General features: G+C 41.8%; 1 protein-coding gene across 7 annotated transcripts in view; it reads left to right on the forward strand.

The window, feature by feature from the left end:
- Nucleotides 1-16,674, forward strand: part of Rbfox1 (RNA binding fox-1 homolog 1) — a 1,556,838-nt gene that overhangs the window by 617,586 nt on the left and 922,578 nt on the right. For all 7 annotated transcript variants that reach the window (XM_031361868.1, XM_031361950.1, XM_031361938.1 and 4 more), the window contains one exon: nt 3,643-3,690. Coding sequence is in view for 1 of the 7 variants with exons in the window: in XM_031361806.1 (XP_031217666.1) it covers nt 3,643-3,690 (48 nt within the window). In the remaining 6 variants the exon portion in view is untranslated. The remainder of the gene's footprint in view (nt 1-3,642; nt 3,691-16,674) is intronic.

Here is a 16,674-nt window from a genome sequence, read left to right on the forward strand (position 1 = left end):
GAGCAGTGTCCGCCTTGCGGCTGGTTACCTCTCCTTAGTCTCCTTTGCCTGACTTCTGACTCTGAGCACTGAATCTCCTACTTGACTACTCCAGAACTCCTTACTCCCTGCTGGAAGTCCCCCTTCGATTCTACCTCAGCTTATTAGTCATTAGGCTTTTATTGACAGGTGGTACTTCCATACAATTCCCAAGAGATTATATGTAGAGTGAACTGACTCTGTAGCCCAGGCTAGCCCTGCTTGAACACCTTTAGCCTTTCCAGTAGCTGGGATGACAGGCAAGCAGCCCCAGGCCTGCCCCTCCTGGCCCAGCTCTCCATACACTCTCTCAGGGGAAGGACACTCCTTGTCTCTCCCCTTCTTCAAAACCTAGCTAATCTGGAGCTTTTGTTCTGTGACAGGTGAGCTCCAGGTGAGTGCTCCTGGGTACTGCATTTGCTAGTCCAGCATCAGAATCTACAGCTATTAAATAAGGAGTGTGTGAGAGGAAGGAGCCCCGGTGCCATTGTGCGCCATCCTGGGACTCTTCTACACACTTCCCTCTTCTGGCTTGTGCCTCCAGAAAGGCACAGCAATAGATTTCTGTTTTGGATATTTTAAAATATTTTTTGAAACAAGTTCTTGCTCAGGCTAACCTCAAGCTATCTGTTTAGTGGAAGGAGGATGGTCTAGAACTCTTGATTACAGACATTTATCACTAGGCACAGTTTATGTGACACTGGGGATCGAAGCCACGGCTTTCTGCATGCTTAGCAAGTAGTCTACCAACTGACCTGCATCCCCAAGCATGTGGGCTCTGTTTGCAATGAAACTGATCTTACCACATCAGACCTCACCTTCAGGGACTTGATTTACCTTGAATTCTTCCCTCAAATGCCCCTTTTCTGTGTAAAACCATACCAAGACTTAGGCAGCATGGGGACCTGTCAGGGGAGGAGAATCTGTTCTGGTCACTAATGGTTGAGTTGTGGATTCTACCTCAGGACACTGGGATGAGGTCTAAGGAAGGATGTGTTCTTGTTCTCTGTTTTCTCATGAAGCTGCATGACTGTGGAGCCAGGCAGGTCCACACTAGAAACCTAGCTCCTGAGCACATTAACACCATACTGGAGAGAATAGACCTGGGATTCTGCACAGAAAGTCATGTACCAAAGTCCATACAGATGTTCCAGGGTAGAGGAAGGGACTGATGCTGAGGATGGAGGAGCCCAAGCAAGACCCCCCCAATCCTCCCACAGCAAGATGCCCAGGGCAGCTTCTAACCCAGTCATGAGCTTCCAGCCCAGAGTTTTGTTCTCAAATGTGCATGCCCTCTTACTTGCTTATTTAGGAGAAACACTAGACATATATTCTTTATCAGGTCTAACATTGATATTTGAGTGTACACTCAGCAAATCTAATTCATACCTATGTGCCTTACAAAGGACCTCTCCCTGTCTCTCCCCGTCTCTTTTCCCCTCCCTCCCTTCTCCCCCCTCTGCCCCTCTTTTCTCGCTCTCTCTCCCTCTCTATCGCTCTCTCTCTTTCTTTCTTTCTTTCTTTCTTTCTTTCTTTCTTTCTTTCTTTCTTTCTTTCTTTCTTTTTTTCTTTTAGGAACCTCTATAAACTTCCTGAGACCTAAGATGGCCATAAAATGCATTTAAAATATTTATTTATATATCCTTCTCTCATATGTTACATCCCAACCACAGTTTTGAAGTTTCCCCTCCCTATTCTCCTAGTCTCCCACCCCTTCTTCCCTAGATTCCTAGACCCACTCCTCCATTTCCTTTCAGGAATGAGCAGGTCTCCCAGGGATATCAACCAAAACAGCTAGGCCATTGTTGCTGAGGTTCCAGGGAGCTCACCAAGAACTCTACCAAGGAATTAACTGTGGTTAGCCGTGATTGTGGTTTGTGTATGCTGCACTGACCTCTGCTCTCTTCCCCCTCATTGGCTTGCTTCCCTCTTGCTGAAGGCCCCTCCTCCTTGCTAGAGTTCAAATAAAACCCCACCTGGGGTCCTTGCATGTGCCCCTGCATTGTCTGTGCTTCACTCTAGGAGCCCATCAAGCAGTGTGGAGCATCTTGCAGGATTCAGCTCAGGGCCACTTCCTTTGATTGAATCCTGAGGCTCCTATGCTCAGCTTTTCACATCCTCTGCCCCATTTTATTTCGAGGCCATGCAAGGCTTCTTCCAGGTACATTTACCCATCCTCGTTTTGTATTTTTAACTTTGTCCCCAGGATATAAGCATTGCCAAGACAGGTTCTTCCCTGTGTTTTGCACACCATTGGGTCCTTTGTACCTAGAAAGTAGAAAGCAGAAAGGGCCTGATATCAGTGGGTACTAAAAAATCCCTCTTTTGGTGTTTTACATGTATTCACTAATTCTATGTGTGTGTGGTGGGGTAAATACACGCCATTGAATATCAGTACATGTCAAAGAAGAGCTTACTGGAGCTGAATTCCTTCTACTGGGAGTATCCTGGTGATTTAATGAGTTTGTTAGGCTTGGACACAGATGTCTTTACTCAATGATCCATCATCTGAACCCTGAATCTTTTGTATAAATAAATCAGATCCATAATTTTTGTGTGAATGTGTCTTTCCTTCTATCTAGCAAGGTCCTTAAAGTTAGGAACCATACTTTTCACCTTTGTATGAGAAAAAACAAACAAACAAAAATAATTAGATGTAGGAAGGCAACAAATATAGTTGGCTACATGACAGATGAGTGAAGGATGGATAAATAAATTAATGAGTGGGTGAGTGCACAGGTAGATGGGTATATGGGCAGGCAGCCATGCTGGTCAATGGATAGATGGGCAAATGGATGGATAGATAGATGAATGGGTAGGTAGATGAATATATGTATGTATGTATGTATGTATGTGTGTATATATGTATGTATGTATATATTTATGTATGACTGTATATAAGGATAGATGGATGGATGGATGAATACATGAATAGATAGGTACATGGATGAGTAGATGTCCAGGCAGGCAGACTGGCAGATAAATGGGTGGATGGATAAATGAATAAAAATATAGTTGGGAAAATAGATTGACTGATGGATGGATAAATGGAGAGATGAATGAGTAGGCAGATGGACTGAGGAATGGGTGGATATAGGCAGACTGATGGACTGATGTACAGGCGGTTGGTTACGTGGGAGGGTGGATGGATGCATTGATGGTTGGGAGGATGAACATATAGATGGTTGGACAGAGAGATGAATAGGATGGTGGCTGAGTGAGCAAAAACAATGACTTGATGGTTTGTGTTGAAGCCAGATATATTTATGTGTGACAAGTGTAGGAGAGTACATGAAGTCTACTTTAAAAGTCTCTTTTCATACAAGTAAAGGCACCAGAGGAAGGGAGAGATAATTTTAATGGACCTCAGTTTCTCTTTCCTGATCTCTGACCCATAGCATTCAGGTTCACTCCATATCTGTTTGTACTAAAGCTTCCTTACAACAATCATATGCCTCTAATGCAAACACCACCATGTACACCTCCAAAAACCTCCATAAAGGGCAATGACTCGAGAAAGAGCTTCTGGGAGTGGGATCCTTTATTAATATAAAGGGCACCTCAGCAGCACCACAGAAGGTCCTCCCAATACAAGCCTGACTCCTGCTCTTTCTCCTCCTCCAGGATATCGAAGTCGACTGCAGTAACTGCGCGGAGACAGAGGACAAAAAGGTAAGTCGATATATTTTGTCTTTCTGGTTTCAAATGCAGTAAGAATGTTGTAATGGCAGCCCAGGAGGTTCAGAAACACCTCGCCAGACCACGCTCTGGAGGTGTCTTGTGCATTGACACTTGCAGACAGACACAGCTTAAACTGTCTGTTATTTTGCCCCCCCCCCCCAGTCTGTGTTATTTCTAATAGTTGCAGAGGGGGGTGTTTGTGCAATGTGATTAGGTTTTACAAGAAAGTGCACCTGTGGTTTTATTTTACTATCTTAATTTTCAGAAAGAAATCACTTACTGATACTTCATGCCACAATTTAAATCAATGTGGTTGATGTTTGATGTGTGTACCATATGTTATGTATCATATATACCACTGTATAGCATTACACGTATTATAGAATACATGATGTCTAGAATCTGTGTGTATTTACTTGAAAGTTAGCTTACCTTAATTTTCTCCAGGACCTATCCACATAAGCAGTGACTTCCTATTCGAGATGGGAGACCAGTGGATGGTTACTTAGCAGATATATGAGTTTATCACCCATTTAATTTGTTCATTAGCTTTGGTCCCCTCAGGAGAAGCAACTGTCAGTCTCTCTTTATCAGCAAAAGTTCACAGAAGTTTCTGTGACAAAGCGCAATGGAACACAAAGGAGATACAGATGCAAGAACATGGGGCAGGGACCTCACGGTTACTCCTGACACTATCTATGGGTTTAGGACAGTGTCTTTCTTTGCAATGGCATCATTGTGGCCCCATGTGATCATTATCTTAACGCAAGGTTTTGAGTTATAATTTCACGATGGCCAGGACATCTGCTGATTAATGTGTCAGCTGACCCCACAGAAAAGGATTTGCTTGTAAATGTAAAGCAATTGCCTGCACAGTTTTAGGGAGTGTTCATCACAGCAGTTTATGTTTACACTAAGTTTTGCTTTAGCTAATTTCTGCTCCCATGTGAATGTTGAAGTATCACACATGCTGTAAGAGAGCCTTCTGTTGAGCACACATGTGGGTATCTATGGCTGGGACACAAGAACTTGCCACTTACATGACACATACACTCATAGACTTTCCCAACCAGCTTGTCCTTTTTCATCCATTGAGCTCATATCACTGTGCTTAGAAAGCATGTGTTCTGCTTTTCCTTGAAAAGTTTATGATGTCCATAAGTATATTTATGTCTGGTGTAATTTTTAAGAAATAAATTTCTGATACAGTTTGAAAGCTACCAGGGTAGTAGGAATAAATTCAGCTCTATCATTATCAAGATGAATGGGCTAGAACATGTTCTGAGATTTCCAAGCCACCCTGGCTCTGTTCCACCTGCCCTTTCTGTCTGTGGTCTGTCTATCCATCACCAGCACCTAGCTCTATGGCTTATCTGTGATGTTTACTGGGGGAGGAAGTTGTACAGGGTCATTCTCTACATAGTTTCAATTCTTCTGGAGAAAGGAAAACACATGCATACATTTGTGCACACATGCACATGCATGCACACAGGCACACACACAGACATACATTCCCATGTGCATGTGCCACACACAGCCTTTCTCTTCACATAGACTTGGCTAATGTTGGAAATGTTAGACAAAGCATTCCTGAAAGGTTTTCCACTTGTTCCCAGAGACTGAGCTGACATGACTAATCAGTTGCAGTGGCTAGTGATGGGTCTTCCCGACGTGTACAAAGAGAAACCTGCTCAGACAACATTTGCTTGGATAAGGATATTGTTTCTCCTGGAGTTCTTTTCCTTCATGGGAAACTCTTAATCAAAATCTAAGCAACCCAAAAGGAAAGCATCCCCCGCCACATCCGTAACACTCATGTCCTGTACACACTCTGCTGGAGACACTTTCCTGTGACCATACAGGGAGATGGCTGCTGTAGCCCCTAAAGTGGTTATCATTTGAGTCTAAGAGTGCATCATAGCCTTTTTGCTACTATGAGGCATAATTTGTTACCAGGATTTATACATTTGAAGAGATGGACCTTCTTCTGGTGTGTGGATGTGCCCCTATGTCCCTTTCTGTGTAACCTAAATGCTTCAGGAAAGATTGGTAATTTAATAAAGTGGAACTAAATGACAAGAGATGACAGAGGTGCCACAATAATACATAAACCTGCCTCAGAAGCAACGGTCTCTTGGCCCCGTGTGGATTTTTACAATTGAGGGCTTTGGGTGGAGGCTTTGCAAGCTTTTCTCTAAAGCTAAGTTCCTGTTAGTGGAGAAAGCTGAACAGTGTCCCCCTCCTCCCAGCCCCCTACCTTTTCAAGAGCTTGCAGCATCCAAACATAACTTTGATTTTCTTTTCATCTTTGTCCTTTTTTTGTTTGTTTTTAAATCTTCCTTTGCTTTCTCTCTTCTCACAAGCTCTGCCTCTCCATCTCCATCTTTGTCTGTACACCTCACTGCATTTCTCACTGGTAGAATTTTTTTTTTTGAAATATCAACACTTCAGTAAGTTCCTCTCCTGCTGACCTCTTCCTTGTGTATCCCCTTCTTGATACTATGTTATGTAGACCAGACTGGCCTCATACTTGCTATATAGCTGGAGATGACCTTGAACTTCATTTTCTCTGGCCTCTACCTCTAGAGCACTTGAATTACAGGTGTATGCCACCACAGCCTAATAATGTGGCACCAGGGATCCATCTCAGGGCTCTGTGCATACTAGGCAAACATCCTACCAGATGAGTCACACCGTTAGACCTTCTGCTTCCAGTGTCATGTCTCACTTTGTTCCTTTGGCTAGATATTGATGCTCATTTGGAAATGAGTACTTGCTCTGTTACATCCTGGGATGATTGGAAGAACCATGACAGTCTCCACTGAGTCAAAACTCCCTGGGAGATGCTTTTGTTTTGCATTTTGTCTTATCTATTATATATATGTACATAATATATATAATGTATGATATATAATGTATAATAGATATTAGATATACCACATGTATACAGTGTGCATGTGTGTGTGTGTGTGTGTGTGTGTGTGTGTGTGTGTGTGTGTGTGTGTGTGTTACAGCACACATATAAGGTCAGATGACAACTTTCAGGAGTTGGCTCTCTTCTTTGAGCCAGGAACTTAGTGACCATCTGAGGAAACTCAGCAGAGCAAGAAGGCATTAATTTTCTCTCCTGTTTGCTTGTATCTTGGCTGTCTGGTTTCCTTTGGGACAACAGAAATCTCACTGTCATGTGGGAAACCTTACCTTGTTGTTTATGGGAAATTTCATGGTGGATACCAAGATATGGCCTTATTTTGTTCTTGTGACTTGTGATTGTATGAATTAGCAGAGCTCCTGGGACTATACTCACATCAGAAAAGGGTTCTTCAATTTCCTTTGATCTCCTGGAAGATGACACTGGGACATATGTGGAGTGTGGTATTCTGCTACTTGATACTGGACTGTACGTGATGCCTCCACAGTCACAAGACTAATGTGGATTCAGCAAAGGTGATGGGAGGTAACCCATCACCCTGCATCCCTGCCTGGCTGTGTACAGCTGCACAAACATGACATTACAGCACCTGTGTTTCTGCTCTGGGAACTGAGATATTTGAATTCATTTTTATTTGTGGTGTAAAATCCATCTGAATTTCAAACTCTGATGAGGACGGTGATTCTGGTGATGAGCATAGAGGCTCATGCATCAGTCAAGGAGAGTCTGTCAGGAGAAGACAAGAACCCATTTGTCAAAGGCTGTAAACACAGGAAGGGGTCCCACTTCCCACCTTGTACCTGGCCTGGAGCAACTAAACAGCTCCAGATCTGCCAGAATGTTGTACAGAGGGTTTGGATGGTTCTGAAAGTTATAGCTCAAGTTTCCTCTGTGTGGGCTTGAAGGTGTGATGGTTAGAGACAATGAACTATTCTGCTTAGTGTTACACACTCAGAATATATCTTTAGCCAGCACTTGCTTTTTGAGACAGGTAGTCTTGAAGAACTGTATCAGCAGGTATGGAGGGTCCGTTTCTGTCCTTTAGCAGAAATAGATCAAAGCTCCAAAGATGAAGGTGTCTTGAGTCTTGACTCATGCTGGGGTAGCCTTTTTGTTGATGCAGTGTCTCTGAGTCATGTATACCCCTATAAGTAACTCCTCACTAATGGTCCATGAATAAGCCTGACAAGCCCTTTGCTTCTCCTTGTTGGATTTCAGTCAAATTCATTATTTTGTCTGTCACTGTGTTCTATCTAGATTGAGTAGATGTTTGTCCACATTTTTCCACAGAAAGCCACACGACAGGTGGAATCCTAGAATGGGTACAAAGGTATCTTGCCCATCTATCTGTGGCAAGCATCATGACAAATGAATGGTGATCCTAAGAACTGGGGCTCAGGATACAACAGAAAACAGGGCTTGAGCTTGAAGATGAGATGGAAAATAGGTCAGGCCAACCTAAGGAAGCCCAATAAGCACAAGAGTACTACAAACCCTTGCATAGAATACAAATCCATGTGACATGGAAGCTCAGAAAATCTTACAGAGGAATCAGAGGATTAAACATATTCTCATGGCCATAGAACTTCTATCTGTTTTCTGTTTCTGCTTGTTCAGGACTTTGTCAGTTCATTCATGATCTTGACATCTATGTGTCCTCTGTGTCCCCTGGCTTTTCTGATCATTCACATTTGGCATCTCAAGCTGGTTCTCCAAGGCTTTGACTTGTCCTCAGCCAACATTGCTGTCATAAATAGCTTATTCTAAATAGATACCGCCTGATCTTTGCCTCCATTTAGAAATAATCATTGATACAGCATCTACAGCATCTCATGAATTCCAGACTGGTTTTGAACTAGCAGTGGAGTCAAATACAGTTCTGAACTCCTGACCTGCCTGTGTCTATCCCTTCAGTGCTGGAATTACAGGTGTGTGCCATCATACTAGGTTTGTGTAGTACTGGATTTCTTACCCAGAACTTCAAAAATTCTAGGCATATCTATATACATATCTACTAGCTGATTCTTATCCCCAGTCCCATAAATGATTTTTCCTAAGAGGACAAAACCAGATAATGACATCAGCATCTAGTTGACACTTGGAGAATGCCATAGGCAGTTTTTAGTGCTTTATATTTGATCTTTTATCAAATATTTGCCAAGAGCCTTTTGGGCCAGATAATTATGATATGGAATGAAACAAGACATGGAAAGGGGTTAGTAAACATTCCACAGTTCCCTCAGGTGGTAAGGGAAGAGGTGGGTTTCAGCACAGGGAGTGTGCCATTGACTGAAGGTCACTGGGCTGTACTTCCTATCATGCAATCCTATGGGGAAAGTAAGTCAAACAAAATAAGTGCGTACCACTCAAAATTCCACTTCTCCTAGTGTATGGGTGGCATCCACACACGAGAAACTTCACTGAGACTCTCAACAGAACAGAAACAGCTGGGGCCAATACAAAATAATACTCCGTGACACCTTCTTGTGCCTAGCTTCCTTTCATTTACTCACACCAAGGTATTGTCTCAGTCCTCAATGCATAGGCACTTCAGGCTCTTTGGGACAGAGTCACTGCCAGCGTTTGCTATTCCAGTCTGGCTGGGAATTAGTTTTGTAGATTAGAGCACGTGTGTAGAAAGCCTTTTGATGCCTGCCTTTTAAGTATGGGTTGTCTTAACTTTGAAAATAAGATGTTAGGGGGCATCTGTCTCATGTATTTTAGGAAAAATAGTGAAACTGATGGAGCTTCTACAGTGGGTTGTAGTCTCAAGTTCCATTAGTCTCTAAGGGGCCAGAAACCCAAGTGTCAGATGATGAGGGAGCACTGGGCACCCTGTTCAATACTTCTAGCCCACATATACCCCATAGTGTGCAGTGGGGGAGTGTGGAGTGAGCTTTCAGATGCATACACCTCTTAGCCTTGAAGCTGGTTGTGAGGAGTCAGTCCATAGAACTGTGGTTTAGCGGAATGGCTATTAGCTTAGCTCAGGTTCTCAAATGCTAAGTTTTGAACACCAAGTCTGGCAGCTTCCTGTCTGTTTACTTCTGCAAGTGCCTACAAGAACAAGTAACAAGGAGATGAGACACTTTCTGTGGTCACCAAGGGCTTGGTGAGCTGACATGCTCCAGGCTCTTGTTCTTTTGGCTGGGTATAGGGCTGTATTCCCAGAGTTCAAGTTGCCTTACTATTTTATTATGTTTTGTTGGATTTTTGAGACAGGGATTCTGATAGCCAGATCCGGTCTAAAACTTGTTATTGTAACCCAGTCTTGCCTGGAGCTCAAGCCCCTCCTCTTTCAGGCTTCAGAGTACCTGAGATTGCAAGTATATACCATTGTCCAGATTATACAACCCTGCTTTCCTTCTGCACTTTAACACAGACTCAATGTGTTACCCCTGTCATGAGACCAGAGAGGGTATATGTGAGACCTGTTAATAAACAGCAAAGTAAATAACAAAGCTTCCACAGTATCTCAAGTCCCCAGTTACTGAGAATTCAGGCATCTTGTAGATGTTTCAGGACTGGGTAAGGGTGTGTGGAGAGGGTTGCTAAACATAGATTGCAGTGGCTTCCATTCTCATTGGTTACGGACTTGCCAGAATAGCCCTGGTGATAACAGCAGACTGAAAGCAAGAAATAGGCCTCCTGTATGATTGATTCAGGATGCCTGCAGAGGGTAAAGGTGTAGGGGCAGTGGTTTATGTGTTACATATGGATTTATTCTTTGCCAGAACTAATGATGTACAATTGATTAATGATATCTCCAGAGGTTAAAAGAATTGGGATAACAATATATGTACTATGTATGTTTTTTTTTTTGACTCAAATGAGTGTGCATTTGATCAGAGACGCCTACAGAGGGTAAAAGGGTGATAGAAGTACTACAGGTGCTATACATAGACTTCCTATCAGGAAACCAGTCAAATTATGACGGAAACAAATCCAAAGGCCCTGTACTTTTAGCCCAAGGTGGAGCAGGAGACTCTTCTACATACACCCACCCTTTTGTGCATGTATACTTTTTCTTATCATACTACAGACTTGTACCCAATCAAAGTACTGAGGTTTTCATGGATAATGCATGGCTTAAAGATCTCACAAATAAAAGCCTTCTGTCAGGTATCCTTGCATAGACTCTAGAGGAGCCTGTCCTATCGATTCCACTTTGGTGATGAGCAATCTGATTTCAGCTGCAGATGAACAGAGCTATGTTTTGATCCCTTAATTTTAAAAGCATGGTTTGTCTTCTTTCCACAATTATGTATTAACTGGGGCTCAGTTGCTTGCATTTTAATACCATTAATTACAGCTATTGCTTTCATTTGTCATTTATTTTGCTTAAGAGAAGCGAGACTATTCCTTTGTATAATATTTAGTGATGCTTTCTTTCTCTAAACTGTGAATTAAAATGTATTTAAGAAATGCTTAATTAAGTGTAAGCCATTTTTTTAGGACAGTCCTGCCACCTCTTCTTCTTAATAGGAAAAAAAAAAAGGCCAGTCGCTTTCTACATGATGGGCAGAGTGAGCACTAATTAATTTTTCTTTCTGTTCTGTTGGTGCATTTTATTATCCCAGTCTCGATGTATGATTGGGTGTCTTCACATGTTGGATAGAGAGCACAGGCTGTCTAAACGTGATTTATGTTGTCCTGACGCTTTTGCAGAGTTCAGCTGAATTTTTTTTTCCTGTTGATGAAGGTCAGAAACCTCTGAGATGATGCCATCCATCTCACCAACTAGGTTGCTGAAATGATTTTGATGTGACCTCAGGCAACATCAGCAGAACTTGGCAGAGGATCACTGGGGGAGGTGTACCGCTGGGATACTGCATCTGTGCACATGCACATGTGTGACACACTTCTCTGAAGTTTCTGTGGATAGTTGTAAAAATCAATTTACCAGGCTTTCTCTGTCAGTATTGCACTTGTTTTATCATCTTTCCAGATTTCCTGATGCATAGTTGCCAAATAAAAATCTTTGTGTACTTCAGGCATGATCATATTGTATGATATTCATATGCATTGTGAAGTAATTTTGTAACCAAGATAATAAATACATGGATCATATGGCTTTCTCTGTCTCTGTCCCTCTCTGTCTCTGTCTGTGTCTCTGTGTGTTTCTCTGTCTGTCTTTCTCTGTCTCTGTCTCTTTCTGTCTGTCTCCCTCCCCCCTCTTTCTGTCTCCCTCTTTCTCTCTCTCTCTTTCTGTCTGTCTGTCTGTCTCCCTCTTTCCCTTCTTCTTGGATTCTTTTTCTTCTTGAAATATATCATGCTATGGAGTACAGACTAGACAGAAATTTACAAACCTCCTGCTTCTGCCTCCCAAGGGCATGGCTTACCAGCCAGCAGTCATACTTAACTTCCATCTGTTTGTGTGATGTGTGTGTGTGTGTGTGTGTGAGAGAGAGAGAGAGAGAGAGAGAGAGAGAGAGAGAGAGAGAGAGAGAGAGAGAGAGTGTGAAGGTGTTTGAGAAGAACATTTTAAATTATATATTTAGCAGATTTTCTGTTTTTGTTTTAAACTAAGGATTGTTTGCTTGAGGGGAGAGCATGCTCTAGAAGAGGGGGAAATAAAGAAAAGGAAGAAAAGAGGGAGACCGAGAGGAAAGCAATGAAGGACTCTAGTTTTATTTCTGACAGCATCTCACACAGGTGCACAGTAGCTTCATGGACTTCAGATGGCTATGCATCAGGCAGGGGATGGTTCCGAGACACTGACTACATAAAGAAGAGGAAAGCAAGAATAGAGATGGAGGCAATGGCCAGAGTGATGAGGATTCAGTCCAAGGACCCCATGATAGAGGGCCATCGTCAGAAGCCAGGAGGAGGCAAGGAAAGATAAGCTCTGTTGGTGGCCTGGTTTTAGGCAGTCAGGTTCCAGAATCTTAAGGAAATTCCCTGGGCTATAATTATGATAGTTTGTTGTAGCATCTCTGACAAACTGGTACTTTCTCTAGAGGAACAAAACAGCCTAGAAGATCAATCACAGACTAAGCACAAACTTACTCATATGCATGTACATTATGTGCATATATATAATATATAATATATATATATGTGTGTGTGTATATATATATGTGTGTGTATATATATGTGTGTGTGTATATATATATATATATATATATATATATATATATATATATATGTATATATACCTCACCCAAGTACACACATTCGAGTAGCATGGATATACACATATGCACTGCAAATGTATAAATCACTTGTACACTCATGTCCACATATTACACAGGTACACACCATATGTACACACATGTATGCACTGCTGGGGACACATACACATATGCAGAGCATATGCATTTACATGTACATACTACATACACGTGTTTCACACTTGTTTCTATTTCAATGTGCCCATATTACAAAGGGCTGGGAGGACACCTGAGTAAAGAGGAGGATATTCTAGTCACTGGGTCTTTGGACAGAGGCCTGCCATGATTTAAAGAGCACATTCTATCTCATGTCTGTACAAATTCCAAGATGGTTCTGCAACACAGGGATAATGCCTACTCCATGTGGGTCAGGTCATGAGTCCTGGTCCAAACTAAGCTCTCTATCATCAGTTATATTGTAGAAGGTTGTAGTAGCATTGCAGAGAGGTGTGCATAGGGTAGGAAGGGCCTGCTGAGGACGGATGCCCTAGGAGTGAAGAGACCTGGACCCTGTCTAGATATCAGCTCACTTTTCTGTACACACCACATACATGCACACAATTGCATGTCTGGCATGCACACACACATGAGGACAAATAACACAGTCATACCATAATAAGGTATTAGGTGGCTTTGACTGCTGAGTAACACAGGTCACATTCTGCATCCAAATTTGCTTGAGAAGACAGCAGCTAGTCCATTGCACATCCAGGCATTCCCCAAGTTTAGGACACATAGCACACTTTACATTACTTAAAAGTCCTTCTGTAATAAGGGGCCAATAGGCCAATAGCAACGTGGACACTTTAAAAGATGTAGACAGAAAATGATAGGTTTCTATGGAGACTAGAATTTTTACTTTATTACACTTAAGTTCAAAATGGACTTATTGCCCCCAAAAGGCATCTGACATCAAAGACCTAAAAGAGAAAGTTTTAAAGATTCAACATAAATTAAGAACTCCATACCACAAACATCAGGGAGCTAGAATTAAATAAAAATTAGGCCTCGAGCAGTGTAATGACCCAGAAGTTCATTATACAGCCTACCTCTTTCAATCAAAGATCAAGTCTCATTAAAAGTCTGGCTTTGATTAGGGAAAGTTTGGGCTACTCAATCCATGGACAGACAGGATATGGGAATTTTTTGCTTTATTTTCTTCACTTAAAAGGTAGTGAGCTATTTATCTTGTGACATCAAAGGTGATTAATACAAAGTGACATCGAACAAAAAATAGCAAAACTTTGTCTGCCAATGACTTTTGCCCATTAAATGGTGTGTACTTCTCTGTATAGGTGTGCAAGTGTGTGTGCATGTGTGTGCAGAAGCCAGAGGCTGACACTCAAGTTCTTCCTCTATCTTTCCTCAGCTTGTTTTGGATGTAGGGTATCTGTTGCAGCATTTTCTCTGTCCAATCACATTAGGGCAGTGACAGGTCTGTTACAGAAATAGGGAGGTGGAGCTAGAAGTTTAGGAGTGAGGGAGGTCAGAGGACAGAGGAGAAACAGGAGAATCAACATGGAGGCAGATGAACAGGAAGACGATCCAGACCCTGCGTGGTTTTAAACAGCCACAAGTAGCTAAGGTTTTCACAAGGTTAGAATAATTGGGTTAAAGCATTATCTTTATCATTTGGCCCTGAAATTATTGTATTGGCATCTTGTAAATTGTGATCTTATTGATATGTAAACCTGATTGAATAATTAAGCATTAAGAGTTATGTTTCTACGGGGTAACTAGGTGCTAGACAACTGATTGTGGAGTGTGTGGGGAGTTGCATGTAAGCAAGATCAACTCACAGGCTGGAAAAGAATAGCAAGACCCCACAGGGACTGAGTGTTAAGGACGGCCGGTACCAGCATTAGACGGGTAACATGGTCCGGCGAGGCAGGAGAGATCGAGGGGTGATCTTTTTTAATAACTTCCACAACAGGTATCTCATTTAGCTAGGATTTTGGTAATTTGACTAGACTGACTGACAGGCAATCCCCAGAGATCCTCCTGTGTACATATCTCCAGTGAGGAGCTTACTGGTACACCCCTCCACAACTGGCATTTTACATGGGAGATTCTCATGTTTGTGTGACAAGCACTTTACCAACTGAACTATCTCCTCAGCTTCTAGTGGAGAGACTAATTTTATAATTATAATAATTTTTATAATTTTACAGAAGAATTGTCACATGTTCCTGGAAAGGTTGAGCATCATGTGACCAAACAGAACATCAGTTCTAGGTTGGTGCAAGAGATGTATGACACCAGCCATGCCTTCTTCCCAGGAAAGACGGGAAATGACCTATATAAATTATTATATGTTGGCTGAACACCCAGGTAGAATAAATAGGGAGAAAAGAGGAAGCCAAGTATATGCTAACATTTTTTATGCTTCCCAGCTTGCTGTGAAGTGCACAGCCACCCTGATGGACTGAATCCTCAGACACCATGAGCTGAAATCAACTCTTGCTTCTTTAACTTGTTTATGGTAAATAGTTTTGTGACAATGAGAAGTCATAGGTACATAATAAATGGTACTTCAATCTATGTTTTTCATTCTTTTTGTCAATTAAAACAAAATGTTAAAAGTAACACAGCAATAAAACAAAAAGTTCCCTAGAGGTTTTTCTGGTAACAAAAGAGTTTCTTATCTTTTGAGGAAAGATCATAGACTAGCTTTTTCCTTAATGATGTACTTCTAATGTTGACCACATCTAAGGCCCAAGATGCACGGAATGGACAGGAGGAATCCTTTAAGCTCCTTGTATTTCAAAGTAGAGGTTCCAACTGATTGAGAGCAGCTCTCTCACTTTCACATCTGAGCTCGGGAAGTTAATCACTACCCATGAATAGTTGATGGGGCTCACTGTGTAGCTCATCCAGAAGGCCAGCTGAATCTGGGTGGCCTAGTGGCTTATAGGGGTGTTCCCAAATGAAACCTAAGTCTTCCCCTCTGAAATGAAAGTGATTTGGGAGGTGCCACAGGGTGTGTAGTGGAGCACAACTGAATCACACAGCAAGAATATAATCTCCATTTCAAACCATTCCCATCTCCCATGCGTTGGAATGAACAGCTCTCTGCATGTCGCTGTTCTGTCTCCAGCACTGCTCTCATGCTCGCTAATCTTTTTGAATAGAGAACCGAGCTTCCAGCAGACAGAATAGCAAGTGAGGATTTAATAAGTGAGGAATAGTGCTGTTTTCAATTCATTTAATCTGAGAGTCTATTTGTGGAAGATTTGCAGTTTGATAATATTACCAGACAGTGTCCTAAAGTTTATTATAGCAGAAAGGAGGCCATTGAGAGGAATGCAGTGAGCACAAGGCAAGGAGACCTGAGGGTAAGCCACTTTATGTCAGGGAGCAGAGCCACGTGTTCCTGCTATGGAGGAGACAATGAAGGGGACACCTGTCCATGCTTTTCTCAGTATCACTGAGTCACTTCAGGGCTCAGATTCAGTTTACCTTCCCAAGCCTCATAATTTTGTCAGGATCATGTTTTCTAGTTGCGCTCATTTAAAAAAAATGTTTGTTCTTTTGTCTTATTTTCTTAAATTTGTGTTTTTAGAATTTCACACACAAGTACAGAGTAATTGTACATTTCTAGCTGTCCGTATTCTCTCTCTGACATCTAGTTCCTTCTGTGTTCTTTCTACTCCACCTAGAATGCATGACCTCTTTATATATATGTACATATATATGTGTGTGTGTGTGTGTACACATATATACATATACACATACACACACATGTATGTACATATATGTAGGATTGCATATACATATACTAATTGTATATATACATATATAGGTATACATATGTACATACACATATATACATGTGTGTACATGTATGTGTGCAAATATATATATATATAT

Source organism: Mastomys coucha, unplaced genomic scaffold (genome assembly GCF_008632895.1).
Source record: "Mastomys coucha isolate ucsf_1 unplaced genomic scaffold, UCSF_Mcou_1 pScaffold12, whole genome shotgun sequence".
Lineage (NCBI taxonomy): Eukaryota > Metazoa > Chordata > Mammalia > Rodentia > Muridae > Mastomys > Mastomys coucha.